This window comes from Delphinus delphis, chromosome 1 (assembly GCF_949987515.2).
Source record: "Delphinus delphis chromosome 1, mDelDel1.2, whole genome shotgun sequence".
In the NCBI taxonomy this organism is placed as follows: Eukaryota; Metazoa; Chordata; class Mammalia; order Artiodactyla; family Delphinidae; genus Delphinus; species Delphinus delphis.
Genome location: NC_082683.1, coordinates 146888003 through 146910430, shown reverse-complemented (window position 1 = coordinate 146910430; position 22428 = coordinate 146888003). Strand labels below are relative to the sequence as shown.

The following is a 22428-nucleotide window of genomic DNA, read 5'->3' as shown; positions in this document are numbered from 1 at the left end:
ATTTTTTCCATCCCCATATTTACTTTATTTTCCCATGGTAGTTAGCAATCAGTTTCTGAAATGAAGGACGTATTGAGTTAATGCATTTATTCTAACAATAAATATTTGAGAACATACTATGTACCAGACATTGTGCTAAGGGCTGACAGCAAAGTCCAAGACAAACAGTCCCTACCTCCAGCAAGTCTGTAGTCATGCAGGACACAAACTGAGTAATTACAAGGGAATTGATTACTCTGAAAGAGGAACTATAGGGTGCTATGGGAACATATAGCCAGGGACCTAATTATGTGAGCAAGGGACCAGTCCAGATCCAACATTTGCCCTCCCAGTTTACACCTACAGCTAATCTAGTTTAGCGGGGTGGACAGTGAGAAAATGAAAAGCTGGGGACACCACCTAACTCCCTTCTCAGTCTTAAGCAAGGTGAAGGCAAGGAAGTAGAAAACACCAAGGGAATGAGTGGTGTAGCCACCAAAGAAGATAGCAGGCTGAGTCTCCAAGAAAGGACACCTGGCATCAGGACCACAGAAGGAGCACTGAGGGAGATCAGTGGAGAGCCCTGCATGCACTCTCCCAGTGTTCTGAAAAGGATAAAGAACAAGGAAGAAACTACACTACTGGGTTAAGACTACATAAAACCACTCATCCATTCCTCTAACATATTCATCAGCTTTTCATTACAATCACATACTAAAAGTTCAATCCTTCTTGGCACTTAAGAACACTGTTCTCTACACCCTTTGCCAGCTCACATTTTCTGGGCCCCCACCCAGGTGTACAGCCTGGCTGTTAGCATCTCACAGAAGAAGGGGAAGGGCCCAGCCCAGATCCAGCAGTTGCCCTCCCAATGTATTTTCTGTGGGTTCTTTTTAACTTTGAGCTTTGCAGATAAGAGACAGAGGGAGCCAGACATCAAGACCAAATCCCTCACTTCACCCACTCAACAGAATGCCCCCAAAATATCAAGTTCCTATACCTTGCACATTTCCTGGTCTCTAGAAGCCCAACTTCTGCTCACAGCTGAGCACCTGAGCACCCAGATTTCTCTTGGTCATGCTTTAGTAACAGCAGATTCTACTAGGTCCCTTAGAGACCCTAAAACCACAGCTTAAGCTTTCAAAATAAATAAGTCCATTGCCACTTGTGATTGAGGGGTTTTTGAAATAAAGCTAGCCCAACTTTACAGCTAGCTCAACTACAGTAGCAAGTAGGAGGTGGCCTGCTTTAAGGGTAGCAGACCAGACATGGACTTTCTTAATATGGCATGGCACACATAGGTATCAGTATTCAGGAGGGTTGGAACCTGCAACCAGAGATAAGCATCTTGTTTTCCATTTAGGTCCTGGAGTTTAAATTATGTATAATTTCATCCTAAAACACAAAACAAAAACAAAACAGAGTCAAAGGGTCAGGGACAGAGCAAAAGTTAATAGATCAGACCAGTCTGTGGCAGCCACAGCTGCAATGTTCTACACCTTAATTGTAGCCATAGCTGCAATGTTCTACACCTTAATCTACACTCTTCACCTTAAATGTTCACACCCAGCTACCTCCACCAGGAAGGGAGGCAAGCAGGTTTGTGCTAGGTGAGCCATTTCCAGAAAAGCACTGCCCAGCCCTTCTTCACCTTGACCTTGACACATTCAACACCCCATTTTTCCCATCCACAAAAACTCCAAATGACAGGAAGACTGTAAACATCTCCATACAAGGAGGAACTGTCCCTGTCTCCTCTGTGGTCACAGGAGCTGGTCCTGGATGCCCAGCTCACTCTCAGGTCTTCCTCAAAGAAGGGAAAAAAGAACAAGAGAGCTCTATCCTCTCCAAAGGTTATCACTGAGTTACATACTGTTGTCTACCACACACACACAGTGGTACAGACGTACCTCATTTTATCGTTTTGCTTTATGGCACTTTGCAGATACTGTGTTTTTTACAAACTGAAGATCTGTGGCAACCCTGCGTCAAGCAAGCCTATTGGCGCCATTTTTCCAATAGCATTTTTTCACTTCATGTCTGTGTGTGATGTTTTGGTAGTTCTCACAATACTTAAACTTTTTTATTGTTATGTTTGTTATAGTGATCTGTGATCAGTGATCTTTGATGTAACTATTGCAAAAAGATTATGACTTGCTGAAGGCTCAGATGATGGTTACCATTTTTTAGCAATCAAGTATCTTTATTTATTTTTAATTATTTATTTATTTATTTATTTTTGGCTGCGTTTGGTCTTTGTTGCTGTGCGCGGGCTTTCTCTAGTTGCAGCGAGCGGGGGCTACTCTTCATTACAGTGCACAGGCTTCTCATTGCGGTGGCTTCTCTTGTTGTGGAGCACGGGCTCTAGGCGTGCAGGCTTCAGTAGTTGTGGCTCGCGGGCTCTAGGGCGCAGTCTCAGTAGTTGTGGCGCACAGGCTTAGTTGCTCCGTGGCATGTGGGATCTTCCCAGACCAGGGCTCGAACCCATGTCCCTTGCATTGGCAGGCAGATTCTTAACCACTGCACCACCAGGGAAGTCCCCAAGTATTTTTAATTAAGGTATGCACATTTGTACTTTTAGACATAATGCTATTGCACACTTAAAAGACTACAGTATAATGTAAACATAACTTTTATATGCACTGGGAAACCAAAAAATTTGTGACTTGCTTTATTGCAATATTCACTTTATTGCAGTGGTTTGGGACTAGCCCTGCAATATCTCCGAGGTATGCCCGTATTTCAGTGGTGATAAGTTGAAAACCTGACAGCCAATTCTTCTACAGAATCCCTAAGCCTCTACATCAACACCTTCCCCTTAGAAGCTCAGTGTGTGAGTTTTTACTCCACAGGCTGGGTGACTTTCAGACTTTGGCACCTATTTCTATTTAGATATCTAGCTTGGTTCCCAAGCAACCAGCCGGCGCCCCTCCCTCCCTCTTCCCCCATCAGGGAGCCAGCTTACTATACTAGCAGAACAGGTCAAACGGAGATCAATCCTGGACAAATCAGTGCTTGAGGGAACTTTAATGAAAGCAAAAAAAAAAAAAAAAATGTGGTGCAAGAACAAGGCAGAAATGTTCTGTTCCAGGCAGTTTTGCCTTGTACAAGTAGAAGGAAGTCACTGAGTCAGAGTTTTAAAGCTGGCATTATTTCAGGCATCATTCCAACTCCTTCATTTTACAGTAATGAATCTGAAGCCCAGAGGCTAAATGACTTGGTTCAAGGTCACACCACTGGAAGCAAAGCTGCAGCTAGAACCCTGGTGTCCAAACTCCCAGGCCAAATCTCCTTCTACTACATTACACTACCATGGGAAGGTTTAAAAAAGAAAGGGAAAGTATGAAGGGTGATTTTTCCATAAATTAAATCAACTTTAAAAGCTAGGCATATTTGGAGAGTCAGAGAGTACTAATATTGTTAGAAAGAAGAAAGGTTTAAAAGCTGGTTAAATCTAATAAAAAATATCCATATGTACAATATTGTAAAAAAGAGAAGGAAGATGGCGTTCATGATTACTGGGCTGGCAGGGCAGGGGACAGTTGCATGCTGGGGGTGGGCTGCATGGGCTGCCAGCTTTCCTGGGTTTGCAGGATGCGGTACAGCTGCTTCAGCTGAGCAACAATGTTATCCTTGATGTCTGGAGTTGAGATCTGCAGGCGGACACTGCCACTGTCAAAGGATCGTGTGAAATCACCAGAAAACATCTCATAGATCATCCGAGCCACCACTGGAATGACCTGTTCAGGACACAGAGCACACAGCTATCCACTGAGGAAAGGGTATTTTTAAACAGCAGGAGGGGCCCAAGATTGACGGAAGGACCAGTGAGGCTGTGGGGAACCCACCACTTTAATGTCTAGATACAGACTATGCCTTCATCTCTCTGGACCATCCTGCCAGGTTCACTTTAGAATTTGGTTCAAATGAAGGTAAAGAACCTAGAAGTAGCATCACATCACATGCCTAAATAAATAACTGCCTATTTAGCAAGACTTTTACCCGAATTTCATCTGCTGCCTGTCTTGATGCACAAATCCACAGCCAGACCCAAGTGGTCTTGCTGCCATTTTCCAGAATGAGAACACGTTCTTAAAAGTACCTCAAAAGGTTTTACTAAAAGAGCTAGAAAGAGTCATAGCCTGTTAGGTTTCAGCAAGACTCTAACGTCAGTAAGAGAATAAGGTCTCCCCTGAATCAGTCACTTGCTTTGAGGACACTGTATTCTCCAGCCTGGTCCTACTTTGTACAACGCACAAAGCTCAAGTTGCTACATCTGATGGGATTAAAACCCACAGAGGCTGATGGATCCTCACTCAGGGCTCAAGCCCAGACCTAGGGGCTAAAGCATTGATAAAAAGGCAAAGAGTTGTTGACACATTATTATCTCCTCACCTGAACCAAGATGAGTTTCCTTTCCTGAGGTTTCCCATCTGGCCATTCTTCCCCAAAGCATAAGTAGATCTCAAATGGTGGCTGTTTCTCTATCTGTCCTTTCTGGTGGGCAATGAGATCTGCAGAACATGGAAGAGCATGGAGTTTGGGGTACTGGGTCATTCCACACCTACTCAGTAAACACTTTCTTTTATACTGTCCAGAATAGTAGCCACTGGCCACAACATGTGGGTATTGAATTTAAATTCATTAAAATTAAATAGTTCCTAAAAAAAAAAAAAAAAAAAAAAATTAAATAGTTCCTTAGTCACATTAGTTACATCTACATACTCAATAGCCACATGTGGGTATTGGCTACCATATTGAACAACATAAATATAGAACATTTTCATCATTTCAGAGAGTTCTATTGGACACCGCTTAAACCAGACTTAGGGTTCAAATCACATTGGAAAATTCACATCTCAGTGCTCTCCCTAAATATGTCTGCTTAAATTTGCCATGCAAATGTGTCCCAAATGAGAAGAGTATATGTTTTGCTGATTATGATGAACAGGGTCACCTTCCAAAGTTAAGGATAAGCTGGTAGAATGTGGGGAGCAATAACAAGGCTGTCTTCTTCTGCCAATAAAGGAGCCATAACCACCTAAAACTGGCTTCAAATGCACAGCTTTGGAGTGGAACACGCTTCTTTGTTGCCCGTCACTTTTCTTTTTCAGAATCAAGGTCCCCTTCTACTGTGACTTCCTCCAGAAGAAACTGTTTGGTTAAGATCTTTGCAGAGATAGGAAAGGGGGGCAGGAAGGAGGAAGACATACTTGCAGGGAGCAGTTCCCACCATCAATGGTCTGAAAAAAGACTCACCACTAAGGAACGTTTCCAGACAAAACAGTTTGACCTTCTTTTGTCTCTCGATCAGGTTGGGGGCAACAAGCGATGGGGCACATGGCCCAGACCAGTACACCTTGCACTGGCACAGCCTGATAGCATAGATGGCATGACCGCTGACCTCCAGGATCAGTCCTCTGTCCATGACGTCTAGCAGTTTGCTGGTGAACAGCTTCTGCTTCTCATTGGTGATGTGCTCCGGACCTGGGAACTTGACCTGCTCCAGGCTGACGGGACCAAAGAGCTCCTCCTGGTCAGGCATGGGACCCAAGTCTCCATAGAAGAGCCTGCAGCCCTGGGGGTTGCTCACCGTCATGGTCTGTGCATACTCCTTCCCACGGTACTGAAATTTGATGTCCAGGTCAGTCACTGCAAGGTGAGGGGGGACAGTGAGAGTCCTGCTCTGCTGCTCTGCCCATCCATCCCTAGGACTCATGCAAGTCCATCAAGATCAAGCCACCTTTCAACCAGCATTCAGGAAGGCCATTGCCATAGTTATCCTTCCTGCAACAAAGGGAGACATCAACATATCCCTGGAATATTCACTCAAGAGGCTGCCTTGAAGCAAATAGCTCAAATTCCATCTATACTATCACTGTTCAGTCACCACACCCTAACAGCTAGAATTTCTCCAACCAAAGTTCTGGGTCCTGGTCTCCCCATTTTGTACTGACTGAGTCTTTACATCAATAGGCATTGGAAGGAGCTGAAAACTAAGGCAGCATCTGGTTTGTGTATCATTTTTGACTCACTGTTTAAAGAAACCAGAGGAACAATAAGAAATACCAAGGCATATTTCTGAAAATTACACAGATGAGCACACACTGTTGATATGTTCTAATAATATATCACAGAAGGACACAGTGCACAACAAAGTAAATTTTCACTCAGCAAGTGTCCATTGAACCCTATAGGTCTTATCAAAGCTATCAGCCTCTTGGACAAAATGCTAGTACTCCCCTGGCACCTCCCCTACCATATGTAGTGTGAAAGGGAGGTGCAATGACAATGATTCTTCACTGAGATCAATTTGTACCCCATTCAGAAAGAGATTTTCTCTGGGTCCTAAAGTCCCTCAAAACCCAAGAGCCTCCTTGATCAAATCCAGTCATTAACTTCCCCAACCCACAACTGACCTTGTCCTCAAATCCCCTGGGCAAACTGATAAACCCAGGCCTTCCACCCACCTAATAGGTGAGTAACCTAGAGCTGCACAGCACCAATCAGAGAACCCCCATGGGCAAGTAGGTATGGGCTGGTGACTCATCAGCCAGCCAGGAACCAGACACAGAGGCTGCCTGGGGGACTATTCTATACATGGCAAAGAAATGGAGGCAGAAGGTGGGGCAGGAAATGGACTGTAATAGGAACTGAAGATCCACCTAGAATATCAAGGCTCACTTACTTGGGAGAGAGCTGATCCACAGCTCTGGAGAGCTATAGAAAGGCTGTATAGGTGCCTGGGGTACTTCCATCTCCAGAGGTTCCGTTTTGGGCCACACTGCTTCGGGGCTGCAGTTGCCCACACTGCAGTTGCCCACACTGGCTGGTGCTATGGGAGAACCTAGAAAAGAAGGATGTGGGTGAGCAGGCAGGAGCACCACACGTGCATATCACCTGGGTCCGAAGCTCTCAAATCTAAAAGGTCCAACACTGGACCACGACTCAGTGTGGCAGCCCATCAGTAATTCCCCCAACAAACACCAAAAGAAATAAGGTTCCCCTGCTTCTGCTTCCTAATCTTATTAGTTCTCTCATAAACTCATAATTCTGAAAACATGCATTTGCTGATGATTAACAGACAAGTGGGTACTCTCTGGGGTTAAATTAGAGCAGGCATGAATGAGAGACTCCCTGTTACAAAATTTGAACCCAGCGATTAAACAGAAACTGGTTGTCTTCCATAAAATGAACTCAACTAAATTGATTGATTAGCTTCGAATAAGTGTTAATGTATAGAAATTCCTTTAAAAACAAACACATACGTTTTTACATGCATGAAACATCTGGAAGGATACTCAAGAACCTGGAAAGATCTGTCTCCTCCAGGGAAGGAGCTGTTCAGACAAGTTAGAAGGAAAACCTTTCAGCTGATTTCCTTTTTGTACCATTATGAATTTTAAACCATGTAAGAGTATTATTTATTCAAAAGTATCCAGTTAAAGCTTTTAAAAGAGAGAATGAAAAACACATCCTATATCCCTGCTATTGTCAAAGTTGGCTCACTCCAAAGTTTACAGATTTTTCCTCCTAGCCTCACCTTTTAAGCATCTATTCTTCAACAATTCTTCTTCCTCTGCCCAACAGCTCTGAAATCACAGAGGTTAAGGTTTCTTTGACCCTTTGTGTACGAGTCTGGTTATATCTATGTATTTTACTTTTTTATTTTTAATATATGTTCACATGTTTCCATAAAGGATACAAGGTGGCCCATAACATAAGGCCACACAACATTAGCTTTAAAAAAACATGAGGGGGGGCTTCCCCGGTGGCACAGTGGTTGAGAGTCCTCCTGCCGATGCGGGGGACACGGGTTCGTGCCCTGGTCCACATGCCGCGGAGCGGCTGGGCCCGTGAGCCATGGCCGCTGAGCCTGCGCATCCGGAGGCTGTGCTCCTCAGCGGGAGAGGCCACAGCAGTGAGAAGCCCGCGTACCGAAAAAAGACATGAGGGGCTCCCCTGGTGGCACAGTGGTTCAGAGTCCGCCTGCCGATGCAGGGGACACGGGTTCGTGCCCCGGTCCGGGAAGATCCCACATGCCGCGGAGCGGCTGGGCCCCTGAGCCATGGCCGCTGAGCCTGTGCGTCCGGAGCCTGTGCTCCACAATGGTAGAGGCCACAACAGTGAGAGGCCCCCGTACCGCAAAAAAAAAAAAAAAAAAAAAAGGGGAAATCAGGATTCTGGAAATGGGTTGCATCCTTTTAAGGGGTGAGAATAGCAGAATGAGTCAGCCAAAGATTTGGGAAAGGATCTCACATTTCCAAATGTCCAAATCTTAAAATTGCACCAAGTGGGAATGTAGCTGTAGCAGTATTAACCTGAGAGAGCTCTATGATCGTTGTCTTTACTCATCACTTGGTTGCAAAGTTATAAATGACAGGGTAAGTGAAGGAGGGCAAGTAGACAGATACGAGTCATTTCCTGATTCTCAAGAGAAGGGGCATCACCTAGAGCAGGGTACTCCAAAATCCTACAGGAATCATCTTGATATACTAAAGTTCCTAGGTGGCAAAAGTATCTCATTTGACCCTAGCAGCCAGATGGAACTTAGAAAAGTAGTGAAAAGCTACTCAGCTGAATGCAAGTCATATGACTAGGAGCATGTCAGTGAAAAGTTCAAGTGAAGATGCTGTGGAAGAGCAATTCACCTTGTGTTTGAGCACCCTCAGAATGTGCAATGGGAGATGCAGTACCTGCTCTGTCTCACAGTGACCCTGCAACCTCTAAACTCATCTTTCCTGGGAAGTTGAATTCAAAAAGTCAATTCAAAAAAAAGATAAAAGTCTCTAGTAGATAAATTTTATCAGAGCCTAGTATTAAGAGCTGTAGAGCCACAAGTTTCCCATGATACAGCCTTAGCAGACGCTGTTAAGGCAGTGACAGAAAATTTATACCGAGGGAAATAGCAGAAGAGTTTGCCTACAATTCACGAAAATGATCTCTGCACTTGGCCTGAAGGAAATCAGCAAAATTTATAACAGCTTGTGTATTTGTATGCGGGATTGAGAATGAATTTAATTTTTTAATTTCTCTGAATTATCACATAAGATTCAGAAGATGCTCTCTCTGCCTAGAAGCCACCCCACTGGGATAACTATGCCTACGGAGTTCCTTTGCCTATGACTCCTACTTGCTAACAGACTGGCAGCCTGGCCACAGGGCCTGGTTGCTGCTCCCAGTGCAATGGTGGATATGGTGTCAACGGTTGCAAAATCAAAGCCCCTTACATCTTCTCCATGCCTCTGTCCCACCCCCCACCCCACTCACCATTGATGTTCAGGAAGGGGAAGGTGTCCTGGATGGGAACGTGGTGCTGTGACTGGTCCAGCTCATCTTCCTCATCTTCTTCATCCACATCATTATCTTTCTCATCCCAAGGAGCAGATCCAGTGGATCCTACCCGAGAAACAGACACACACAAAGGTCACAGGTGAGCCGCTCACCTTGCACTGTCATCCCTGCAGCTGACCCACTGTTCAAGCTAGGCACTGCCAGCACAGAGGCTCCTTGGGTTCAGTGTGCACCCTCAATGCCAAAGAGTGGGAACCAAGGGTGTTCACCCCACTCCCAGCTCCTCCTACGGAGCCCCAGTGCAAGCTCTCATCCCCTCCCCTATCCAGGAGCTGCAGACCCTACTCCCTTCTCCTAGAAATCTTTTAATTCCTACTCTAAACCCCTTTCTACACATTAGCATCCCTTCTAAGGACCCAAGGAGCACAGCTTCTCTCCTTTGTAAGCTTAATGTGAAGACAGACCCTTCCCTCATGGCAGAGCCTCACTAGATTCACTGGAGGTCAAGTCTAAATAATCTGGCTCTTAGTCGGAACTTGCTAAACATAGAGTAAACATAGGGATCAGGTGGTATTCTCCTAGGAAAAATACCATACAAATTAAATGATCACTTACCCATCATTTATAAAGAGAACTTAATAGCCTTCATAATGTCATGTCAATTGATTCTTAGAACAGCCTTTGAAATACACAGGAAAGATGAGAACCCAGATTTTATAGTGGAAGAAGCTGAGGCTCAAAAGGTTGAATGACTTGATTCAATGTCCCACAAGTAGTGAAATGGAAAGAACGAGGTTTATAACTCAGACCTTCTAAGTTTTAATCCCTCCTTCTTCTAAACTATCTGGCCTCTCTTCTCAGTGTTGAGTCCCAAGAGAAGTTATTTTTTTACAGAACTCAATACCCCCTCTTCTTTCTAATGCTTTACTGTTCCACTGGGTGGGCAGGAAGACTTTGCTGAGTTTATATCTTTTGTTCTCTGGGTTCTTTCTAGGGACAGGATTTCTTGCTTTACCAGTCTTCAACTTTGTAAGCGAGGCGACTTTCAAGTCGACTATCGCTTTAAGGGTCCAGCCCGGAACCCGGCACACTGTCCACCTTCTCCCCAGCAGCTGGGGTCTCACCTGGGTTAATGATAGAGCCCTGGGGCTGGGGGATGTCACACACTTGATATATCTTCACTGGGTTCATGGGCACCTCCTTGGTGCCGTCGTACATCAGGTTGAATTCCCTGCTCTTGTTGAGCGCACAGCGGAGCTGGGCCTTCCATTTAGCTGGGTCGGGGTCATCCACCCCTTCCTGGTACTTCCCTGTCTCCACAGCCCAGGCCTGAGGGATAGGAAACTGCAGTGAGTGCCTGCTTGTTGCCCAGAAACACTGGAAAGTGTGCCCGCCCTCCCTCATACAGACACAGATACACACAGCCCTGCCTGACCGCCCCATCACCCCAACTCCAATTTACAGAGACTGCAGCAGGAAACACCACGCTGGGGACCAGGCAAGGCAGGGCTTGAGAGAAATTAAGCCAAATGGAAATACAATATTTTAAAAAGAGGAGCCTCGTCTCAAGTGCTTGTGCCAGCATCATCTGTCAAGGCTACAATGGCCATAATGAAGGGTTGAAAATAAAGAGAAATCTGGAACAAATATACACCAAAATACTAATGGTAACTTTTGGATAGCAAGATTTCAGGTAATTTTGTTTTGTTTTGACTTATTTTTCACATGAATTGCTTATATAATAAGAAGAGAAAGGGAGATGCCGTATGATATGAAGAATTTAGGCTTGCTGTTCCCTCTCCCTTCAGTCTTCCATCTGATGCACAAAAACTGTTGAAACCAAGTACCTTTAGGAGTAGCAGACCATAGGAGGGCAGGAAGCACGCTCTGGGGGTTCAGCCTGCCTCAGTGGGAGGCTGAGGGCGTCAAGTCCTAATAAACTCACACCACCTGCCTTTCCCTGCTTCCTCAAACTCCCACATTGGGAACATTTTGCTGGGAACACCAGTGGCTGGTGGCCTGGGCCAAAACCAGTGTGGCCCCGCCTCTCTGGTTTTCAATTTCCAGGTCTAACAGGCATTTATGTGTCTGTTCACGGGATATCAGCCCTCCCCCATTGTGAACATATCTCAGATGTCTACACTTTCTTCAGGGCTTGTGACGTATGTGCTGGTGCAGAAAAGGGGGATGTCTTTTGCAGAGGACTCAAGATCAGGAAGTACACGGCAGCTTGTTCAAGTGGACAGGGCATATCGCTTGTCCAGTCCCAACTCCCCGCCTCCGCTCCTGAACGTAGACCGCTTCCTCAAGCCGAAATGGAATTTTTCTGGCCCCATCCTTTGAGCTCTCTGGTCTCCCTCAGTCAATCCCTGCAGAGCCTCACAATCACGAGGAAGCTTCTCCCAATAGCCGAGCTAAATTCTTCTCCTCCAATTCACTCATTTCTTCTTATCATCTTCTCAGACCTGGGGGCTCCTCCACTTGATGCGCAGTATGGAATGAAGCAGTCTGACAAAGCTGCTGCCCTTGGGCACTCAGCAGGCTCCATTCCATCCAATCCCCGTAGGGGATTTCAGCCTCACCAGTCCCTAGTGTCGGAGAGGCACATCTCCAGTTGCACCTGGCAGTACCTGGCTGCTGCTTCCTCACGTTTTCCCCTCTCTTTGTTGGATCCTCCGTGCCCGCTCCCCCTCTGGCCCCATCCAGCTGGCTTGGGCTGTGCTGACTTTGGCCCAGGTCTGCAAGCTTTCTGTGGCTCCCTGAATCCCTGCCCCTCCACAGAGAGCAGCCAGACTAACATCCTGCTCACGACACAGCCATTCCCCAGGGCCCACTCAGATGATGCAGAGAACCTGAGGCTGAGGCAGCAGAGGGTGGTACATACCACGTGGCAATCGCTGTGCTTTATAAACATCCCTTATTCAAACCCACTCTGAGTCTTGCTTCTGAGAGTCTGGTCACTGGGCAGGTCCCTATTTCTCTTCCTAAAATGGACACAAGTCTCTGCATTTTTATGGCAATGTATGAGTCCCTTCCCATACACTGAGTTCACTCAATTCTCACAACAATCCTGTGAGGCAGGCAAGACTGGTTTTAGCCCCATTTTACTGAAGGGGAAGCTAAAGCCCCAAGAGATTATGTGACTTGTTCAAGACCACACATGCAAGTGATGGTAGTAGGATCTGAAGCCAGGTCTTCCAGCTCCTGGTCAGGAGGGGCCGTCTGATAATGGGGGAGCTGATAGGCCTGGGTTCAAACCCTAACCCCACCACTTATTGGCTGTGTGACTTGGGCAAGTTACATAGCCCCTCTGAGACTCAGCTTCTGCATCTATAACATGAGGGTGCCGCCCCCCTTACAGTGTTGTCGAGAAGCAAATGAGATAACGGACCTACGGTAGGCAGCGGGCACCCACTTAATGCTAGTCAGAACTGCCCACACCCCATATCCTGCCAAAGGCCTGTCAGAGCTTGGGATCTGTGAAAGCACCCTCACTCTTCTCCTGACACCCAGGCCCTCCCTTAGCATTCTGCAAACAGATACACAGATATAAGTAAGACAAAGCAGCTTCCCACAGCCAATTTTTCCTCAAGCCCTAAGCATACAGAACATTCTCACGAGTGGAGCTTTCAGGAACCAGCCTCCTCCCCAACGGCCAGCCACCACCAGGCACTTCAACAGCAAGTCCAGTTTCAGACCAAGGCCACAGTGAGAGGCCAGCTGGGCCAGGGCAGGCCCATCCCCCTCTGATGCCAGCTCCAATAATTGGTGCTGATTTACAGATGTTTTCCTTACCACTTTCATGTCATTATTTAATTTTTACATTAAAAGCATTCATTTACTTTCTAAGTATTCACAGGCCAATTTTTTCTCTACCTCTCATCTCTACACCCAATATAATTGAGTTGGGTGGGAAACAACTCTAAGTTGGCTCTCCTTTGAGGTATGAGCCCACCTTTCCTGGCCCAGTCTCAGCAAGAACCTGGAGCATCAGTCTTGAGGGGCTCAGGGTAGGGACTGGATTTCACTTCTGACTTCCAGCTTATAGTCAGGGAAGAAATGGGGAAACTCATTTCTCCGTGTCTTGGGAGTGCAGGAACTAAAGGTACTCATGAGATGGAAGACTGACCGGCACAGAGAAGCTGGTCTGGAGCAGAGGCATGGGCTGCGGAGTTACAAACCACATAATACCCCTTCCCACAACTAGCTTCCCACCTACTTCTGTCTTAGACTTTGGTTTCACTTACATTTTATGAAATGCCATGTGATTCAATCTTATTTTCAGTGAAGCAAAATAACTCTCACATCAGAGCTACTCTTCGGTTAAGAAAACATATTTGTAGAATAAAAACCTGTAATTAAATCGCCTTTCATTTTTAAGTGGAGGTTATGGATGGGGCAAAATGTTTTAACATCAAAAGAAAAACTTGCAAAGGGCCCTCGACACCCGTGCTACAGGCTGTTAGGAGCCTGCTAACACTCAGTAGCTGTGCCCTGATCTGGACAGCCATTCCCGGGCCAGGGCAAGAGCCCTGAGCGAATGAAGGGTTGATTGCTGGCTGACCCTTGGGAGCTCTAGAACAACCACAGCATACACGCACTTACAGGAGTTTAGCCAATCACACCTGGGATCCCTTGGGATGTGAGTTGAGTAGCTTTGACCAATGGGAAAGAATAAATGGCCTCAACCATAACAGACATGCCCCAACAAGAGAAATTACTATGCCTGCTAAGTTTGCCCCCGCCCCACATCATAAACATTCTCTTTGTTGCATGAGCATTTTGGGTCTAGTAACTTCTTCAAGCCAAAATTGAAAACAGAAGAACAAAAAACCAGAAAGGTCTGAGAGAACTGGAAAACACTTCAAGTCAGATGGTAAAAGAATACCTTTACCTTGAAAATGGTATTTTCCTCCTCCTGTTGGGGGCTATGCCGGGTGGCATGTTTCCAGGGAATCTGGAAGCGTTTGGAGTCCCTATGTAGCCAGATGAGCCCAGGGTACAGGCCACTATCCACTTGGGCCACCAACCAGGGCTTCAGCCGAACTCTGCGGGGGTGGAGAGCCATGATCTGGGTTGGCGGGAGGGGGAAGAAATGGGGAGAGGAGAATTAGGCCAGCCCCTGGGAAAAGTTCCCAGCCACTGTTCCCATATGATAGAGCTACAGTTTCACTAGATTACAGCAAAGAAACTAAATATGGGAATAAACTGTGCCAGGTGGGGAAGAAAAGAAAACAGGTTAAAAGGTTCTTTTGATTCTTATTCCAAAGCCATTTATTTTTCATGCTCTAGCCAAATCAGACTTATCACGTAAGTAGATCACATTTCTTCTATTTAAATCCTGAGGCAGAAAAATAAAGAGATGATGTCATCCCTGCTGGAAAACAGTCCTTCCGCAAGTACCAAGGGAAGAGAAGAGAAACTGCTCTTTTCAATCTCATCTCGGGAGAAGGAAGAAAAAAGTTATGGAAACAGCAGGTATATAGGCAAGAACTTGAAGCATGCTCTCTTCTTAGACAACTAAGGTGAATGGGAATATTTTAGTAAGAAATGACAGCATCGTGATAAGAGAGAAGTAGGCGAGGGATGGTCCCTGGTTCCAAAGTCCTCACTTACATAGATGAGCAGGCAGTGTATCCACAGGGATCTGAGAGCTGGGCCTCAAGTCAGTTTTCCTTTCTCTGGGCCACCCAAATGCGGGGTGGGGGGGGGGGTCTGAGCTGGTTATCCCCATGACAATCCAGTGTCTAGGAGAAGGCTTGGGAGCACTGGAGACAAAGTGTAAGAACCCTGCCCTGTATCTGAGTCTGGTAAAGCTAAGATGCCCTAGAATGATCAAATACCACAGTTCCTAACCCTATAGAATACTAAAACCAGTCATAAGACAAGCTCTGTACTGCTAGGACAGCCTCCTCGCCTGGGTCTGTTTACCTCCCCACAGAGGCTGAATTGAACTGATTGGTTGCTGGAGCCAGCCTGGGTAAAGTCTGCAATTGATTCTCATAAAGGGCATAGCGTAGCAGATAACATTCGGTGGCAGCCAGCACTCACAGCGGGAAACAAAGGCCTGCCCAGATTGGGTGCCTAAAGGAAAAAGCAGTTACCGGAGAAGTGTTTGCCTGGGGTGTTGTGTTTAGATTTTCTGGCGTTCTCATTTCTCTTTGTTTTTACTTCAGGTGAGAAAGACAGGCCTGCAAAAGAACGTTCATTCAACAAATATTTGTCCGTCAGCTACTGTGTGACAAGAGCGACATTAGTTACTAAACACAATGTCCTCATCAGACTCCCTGAAGAAATCCACATTGGAATTGCTCAAACATCCACTGACCTGAGAAAAGGAAGATAAATAAGTCACCTTCCCACCCAGAAAGATTCCCACCTGGATCGCGGTTCAGAAACCAAACCAGCTGAGTCAGCCGAAGGCTTCCCCCTCGGAGGAACTTAGCTTAAGGGGTGGGTCCTAAGGCCACTTCTCTCCCCAGCCAGGCTCCCAGCAAACGGGAAAACTCAAACCCAGCTCGGTCACTGGCACTTTAAGAACACGGCAGGACCTGCTCTCACCTGAGCCTTCTGACCCAATTACCAAATTCTGCAACTGAAACCTTCCCCCCTGGGAGCAGCTCACAGTGGGCAGGTGAGGTAGTACCCGGTATTCAAGGGCCCCCCACCCCCATGTTCTTGGCCTTGATGTAGATTGCTCTGTAGGACAGCAAAGTCAAGCTATCAAACCACAGAGAACATTTACCTTATAAGGAGGAGGGAATGCATATTCTCCCCAGGGCAAGTTCTAGCCTTCTCTTCCTCAGTCCTGGCCTGCGGGAAGGGGGATGGGGTAAGGGAAGAACAAAGAGAACAGGGAAATGGGCAGCAAACTGGTCCACCTAGTGAGGGACTTTCGAGAATTTCTGTTGCAATATTGGTCAGTCTTGTGTCGAGGCCCGGCAGACACGTGAAATCCACCTCTTGACAGATCATGGGCTTTGAAGAAAAGGGCTTATCCTAGTTGATCCACAGCACATCAAAAAAAAAATTAAGGCAACCAGGCCAACGCAAGGAACTGCACAGAGTGACGGGGAGGGAGAGGCAGCCGCCCTTAGAGGTCGATGACTAAGATCTAGAGCCCTGCGTTCTCAGCGTTCTCCCAAGATGGCAGTACACAGGAGCAACGCTGCCCCAGCTTCCTCCTCCTCTATGCCCCACCTCCATCACAGCTAACCCTCTCCACCTTCTGAAAGTCCACCGAGATCTCCTCCACCAGCCACCCAGCACCTAAGACTATAAGAACAGGCAGAGAGGGAAACTTTGGAACCAACCAAAATCACAGAGAAAAATATCTAATTAGACATTCATAGGCTGCAATATCAAGTAGCCATTAACATCGAGGCATCTGAAGAATGTTTACTGGATTTGGGAAAATGTTTAAATATGTACTTAAGGGGGGAAAAGGCATCATACAATATTGACTGTATAGTAGTGTCTCCATCTTGTACCATAACATGCACTTGTGTACATAAGCACTGAGAATTGTTGAAAAGGGAAAGAAATAATACATCAATGCAACAAGAAGTTCTTAGTGGTTACCTGGTGACAGGACTGTGGGTGAATTTTATACGTGCCTAAGTACTTTTATATACGATTCACATTTTCCTACAATGACGTGTTTCGATTCACAACTTAAAAACAAAACACTACGTAGTATTTTTTTTTAACCACAGGAAGCTAAGACATTTCTTGGCCACTGGGAGATATAAAAGATGATGGCCTTCAACTAATGAAACCACGGTAACAGCAATCCTCTATCTACATAGGCTTAACAGTTTTTACATGCGCTTTTATTTAACGTGTCTGATTTCATCCTCATAATGAAATTATCATCCCCATTGTTATCATCCCCATTTTACAGCTGGGTTAACTGAGGCACAGCAAAGTGTTTTATCTGGGGCCTGGACCCAACACTTCTCAGTCAGAGTCTGCTGTACCATATCCTGCCACTGCACCCAGGTTTCTAAGTCCCTCCCTTCTTCTATACACCAAGAAAGTAAATGAAAAACATCAACAAAGATCCAAGCAGCATGGAGGGCCAACGAAGTGGTTAGGGAGGAGACTGCATGACACCCACCCTTAAACACACCTAAACCAGAGTTCTCTTTCAGAACACTCTCACCACCCAAATCCCAATGCCCACAGAACAAGCTTAGCCTAGTTTAACTCAGCTCTGGTATCTCTAGCTGCCATCACAGCAAAATTCAAGGCCTGTGTCTCCAACAGGTATTCAACTAGCCAAAGAACAAAGATTTAACCCATCCACTCCCCTCATACTGGGCACTGAGCAGGGACACTATCAACCTCCCCAAGGCATAAACCATCCTCTCTCACACCCCCATTCCAGGGAACAGGTCCCCTACAAACACCTGTACTGCCACCTCTGCGGTCCCTGCCCAGACTAGTTTCCAGGAACATGGCCACCCCAAAGCCAAGATTCAGTCGTCAATGGTTTGGCTCAGAGTAAAACACACACCCTCATTTCTTGCAGACAGGCCACAGGCGTGGTCCTGCTTTTTCCCTTCCTCCTGGAGAGACCTGAAATGCCATCTTCCAAGTTCCCCAGTCTTCCCTCCATTTAGTTTAGCCCTGTTTAGGGGTAAATTCTGGACCTCTAGCCATAATTCCCACGCCCTGCCTCCCTGCTTGATTGAAGTTGGGGGCTGGAGAGAGGGAGCTACAGGGTATAGGCGCTGCTGTCACGCATCATACAAACATCGAAAACCACTCTCCTGGGTCAACACCAGCCTTCACCAACCCCTACTCAGACGCCTTCTTCCTCTCCCTTCCCTGGCTTCCACTTGTGACATCCACCAAGAGAGCAGGGCTGGGGTAGGGACGACCCCTTTCCCACACAGCAGGCTCCCTGTAAACAGTGGCACCCTGGGCCTGCTTTCCAGTCTGGCCTGGAAGACTTTCCCCACTTGTCTATACCAGGCCTCCAGCCCTTTCAGGCGAAGAGGGCCTCACCCCCGCGAGCAACCACGCCCGGCGCCACCCTCGCCGGCAAGTAGCTTAGCTACTTGGAAATTCACGGGTGTCTCTCAGGCCCAGGGCAGGGGCCTGACTGTGCTAAACAAATCCCAGGAGAGATTTGGCTAAAGTTACTGGCCGCCCCGACGCGCGATTTCCCAAAACACCCACCAAGATCAAGGGCCGGCCGGCCGGCCTGGGAAATCCCCTCTCCGGGATCCAGGGGCCTGCGGAGCGGTGAGCTGGGAGGACCAGCGTGGTGGAGGAGCCTTAGCGCTCCCCGACGGTTGGTGGGTAGGGGCCCGAGAGCCGCACACTCCAGTTGGGCGGGAGGGAAAGGGAGTCGACAGAAGTAGGGGGTCGGTAAGGGCCCAGCGCCCCCGGGCTAGGACCGCCCGAAAGCTACCTGAAGCAGAGCGATGGGCACCCAGCCCTAGAGGGTATCCCCAAACAAACAGATGTCCTTAAGCAAGCTTTCCTCACCCCCACAAACTCTGGAGGGGACGCTTCTTCACCGGCGGGCGTGTCCTCCCTCCCTCAAGCGAGGCTCCAGACGTTGGCGCCCCCACCTTTCTTCAATCCGGCTGCCAGAAGCGAACGTCCCTCCGAACCAAGTCCCAGTTAGGATCACCCGTCGCCACTGCTCTCCTCGGCCGGTTGGGCAAGCAACACCTGGCTCTGCGCAGGTAGGGACTGCAGGCTCCGCTCCCAGTCCCACACCGGCCCTCACCTTCCCCGCCCAGGTAAGCCAAGCTCACGTCAGCGCCTCGCCTCAGGACGCCGCGGACCCATCTGCCGTCCGGCCACGCCTCCCAGGTGTGGCCACGCCCCCATGCGTTCAGGATTGGCGGGTTGCGAGAAATATGATACTCTGTGTTCCAGGGCAGCCCAGCCCCCCCCAGCCCCTTCCCCACCGCCCTCCCCCGCTTCTAATCCGGGCTGAGAAAATTCCGGGACTGGGGTCTAGACCTGACCCCTTGGGGCTAGTGGTCTTCTGAACTGGAAGCGACTGGGAGGAAAAATAAGTCGAAAAGACTTAGATCTAAGTCGAGAAGGTGCCTCCCTTCCTTCATGCCCCATAATCACCCTGCGGTATGGAGACGGTTAACTACAAATAAGGATTTAGAGATTCTGGGTTGGCCCTAATACCTGTGGGCCTGTGTAAGTGGAGTGGGGTATTGGGAAGGGACTCAGGACACTTGGTCCCTTGTGAGGGAAGCCCTGTGGCTTACAGGGCAGGAATTCTGCCTTCACTCTGCCTTTTACCCCTATGACCCTGAGTGAGTTGCTTAGCTGCTCAGTTTCAGTTTCCTCATCTATTCAATGAGAATAATAGTCCTGCCTTTTCCAAATACTATCAGGTAATGATTAAAAGCATGGCCTCTGGAGCCAACTACTGATATTCAAATCCAACTCCATCAGTTACTACAGACTTGGGCAAGTTTTTTAAGCTGTCTGGGCCTCAGTTTCTTATCTGTAGAAGGAGGTAAATAATAGTACCCACCTCAAAGGGGTGTTGTGGGCATTCAAAAAATTACTTCATATAAAGTGCTTGGAACAGTATTTGGCACTTTCCAAGTGCAGTATAAATACCATTTTTATTGGTGTGAGGATAAAAAGTACCATATTGGCATTGCCTCATGGAATAAACAGACATCTACTGTTACGTGAAATTCAAGGCCTGTATGTCCCCTAACAGGTGCTTGATAAAAGTTCCCTCACCTTTCCCGCTGCAGAGAACTCCAGTCCATGTAAAGTGCACGCTTACAGTGAGCTGTGTACTAGCACATGAGATGTGGAAGCACTAGGCTGTCACAGGTAAGAAGGGGCATAAGCAGGGTACTTAGGTTTTGGAGTTTAAAGCAATGAGTTAGAGACCATGATGGAGTAGTGTTATGACTGAATTATGTCCCCCCCCCAAATTCAGATATTGAGGTCCCATAACCTGCAGTATCTCAGAATGTGATTGTGCAATACTGTGGACTTGATTCCTAGTCCCAACTCAGCCTAGTGACATAGCCAGCAAAGGCCTGGGAAGGCAGCAAGGCCCAGATCCTGACTCAGGCAGCCTCTGTCTCAGTCACTGCTTGTGGCCACTCTTCCCTTCACTTAGGGGAAGGGAAGGGCTATCTCATCAGCACAGCCAGTCTATTACTGCTGATGAGCTCACCGGACAAGCCAAATCTTCCATCTGGCCCAGGGCTGGGCTCCTGAGACCAAGCAAACAGTCCACTGCAGGTGTGTGTGATGGAGGAAGACCACCAGGGGAGTGTCATTTGAGGGGAGCCAAAAGCCCAATGGCATACAAGTATGAGTGCACACACGGACATTCACTTTTCCAGTAGCTGAAATTACCATAACTAAGGTGATTTCTTAGCGACCTTCTCTGGAAGACACATTTTTTTTTCTTCTGCTCTGTGTGGCTTGTGAGGATCTTAGTTCCCTGACCAGGGATTGAACCCCGGGGCCACATCAGTGAAAACTCCAAGTCCTAACCACTGGACTGCCAGGGAATTCCCTGGAAGACACATATTTTAGAATCAGAAAATTTGAGCTGGGAGGGCCCTTCAAATCCTCTAGTCTCGGGATGAGACTGGCTTAGAGATATTTGTTTGACCCACACGTTTTTTGGTTTTTTAAATTTTTTTAATTTTTTGCCTACATTGGGTCTTCGTTGCTGCACATGGTCTTTCTCTAGTTGCGGCAAGCGGGGGCTACTCTTCATTGCGGTGTACAGGCTTCTCATTGTGGTGGCTTCTCTTGTCGCAGAGCACGGGCTCTAGGCACATGGGCTTCAGTAGTTGCAGCACACGGGCTCAGTAGTTGCATCATGCGGGCTCAGTTGTTGTGGTTCACGGGCTTAGTTGCTCCGCGGCATGTGGGATCTTCCCAGACCAGGGCTCGAACCCATGTCCCCTGCATTGGCAGGAGGATTCTCAACCGCTGTGCCACCAGGGAAGTCCCCCACACAGTTTTTTAAACATTGGGAGATTTCACATAAACATCCAGATCCTTAGCATCTCTTGAAGAGTCAAATGCTCTGGACAGCCTAGGTCAGCATTTCCAACAGGCAACAGCTGCCCATTTAGAGAGAGTCTACAGGTAGCAGTCAGGACAACCCCATCATATTGGATTCACTCATTTACTTTAATCTCCCGATTCTGTAGGCATACGAGTTTGCAACCTCTAGTCCAAATATCCTTTTTTTAAAGGTGAGAAAACTGAGGCCCAGGGAGGTCAAGTGATTTGCTTAAGGTCACATAGCAAATTAGCCACAAAGCCAAGACTAGAACCCAAGCCCAGAGCTCTTCCCGCTTGGACCCTGTTCAGCACCCCAGCCAGACTCTATTCTGACTGTGCTGCACTGGTCGTTAAGTTTTTTTTTTAAAGTTGCCCATGCTTCTAGACACTGTCGATACTATGGTGAACAACTCCTGTATCACTCTACTGAAGAATCAATGAAAGGGAATAAAGCCGGAGGAATTAAGGTAGAGATCAGGAGGAAATTTCTGGCTCTTCAAATTATGAGAGCTGGCAATAGGCCACCCTGAAGTCTCCTTTGCTTGAGACATACCTCATCTGCTTGGTCTGAGGAAGAAGAACACCTTGTGAGTCACTGCAAGGGCTCTAGAGGAATCAGTTCTTCTATGTTCTCAAAAGAGCTGTCACGGGATTCAGACATCCCCAGTATGGCTTGAGCCTGCAGTGTTCCCAGCATTTTGCCCTATGTCCCTGCTCAGGTGAGGCATTACTGAGTCACTTGTGAGCCTGAGTTTCAGGCAGTGAGATGTACGTTTGAGCACAGAGGCCGTGATTCACAACTACAGGGAATCAGGGAATTTCCCTCTCTGGCTCCCAGGCAACTCTTACCTGGTGAGGAGGGGTCTTTTTCACCACCCTGTGGCTTTAGCCTCTGCAGTATCAAACATATGACAATAAAGCCCAAATGTGACCCAAATCCCACCCTCTCCTTGGCAGAGTAGAGGGCATGGCAACTGGAACCTTTCCCAATGGCTCGCTATAGTGGAGAGTGTTCCTGGAATCAGTGACAACGAATAATCTCAGAGACCGGGCTGCACGTCAGTGGAGCTGCTGAAGAAGGGGTATTAGGGACTTCAAGCTAAACAATTCAGTTCTGTG

The 22428-nt window shown here is 47.4% G+C and overlaps 1 protein-coding gene across 4 annotated transcripts; it reads right to left on the bottom strand.

The window, feature by feature from the left end:
* Positions 1 to 2356: 2356 nt before the first annotated feature.
* IRF6 (interferon regulatory factor 6) lies at positions 2357 to 19039 on the bottom strand. 4 transcript variants are annotated; one of them, XM_059995285.1, is made up of 10 exons: positions 18772 to 19039; positions 16019 to 16086; positions 15378 to 15464; positions 14168 to 14344; positions 10398 to 10602; positions 9250 to 9378; positions 6668 to 6826; positions 5239 to 5631; positions 4375 to 4493; positions 2357 to 3719 (listed from the first exon to the last, which is right to left on the bottom strand). In XM_059995285.1, exons 3-10 carry the CDS (start codon positions 15426 to 15428, stop codon positions 3495 to 3497), a joined length of 1458 nt encoding a protein of 485 aa, XP_059851268.1. In that variant the 5' UTR covers positions 15429 to 15464; positions 16019 to 16086; positions 18772 to 19039; the 3' UTR covers positions 2357 to 3494. The 4 variants fall into 4 exon arrangements, with proteins under 4 accessions (XP_059851268.1, XP_059851279.1, XP_059851288.1 ...); XM_059995296.1 differs by lacking the exons at positions 15378 to 15464; positions 16019 to 16086; XM_059995305.1 differs by lacking the exons at positions 15378 to 15464; positions 16019 to 16086 and having other exon boundaries at positions 18858 to 19039.
* Positions 19040 to 22428: the final 3389 nt, after the last annotated feature.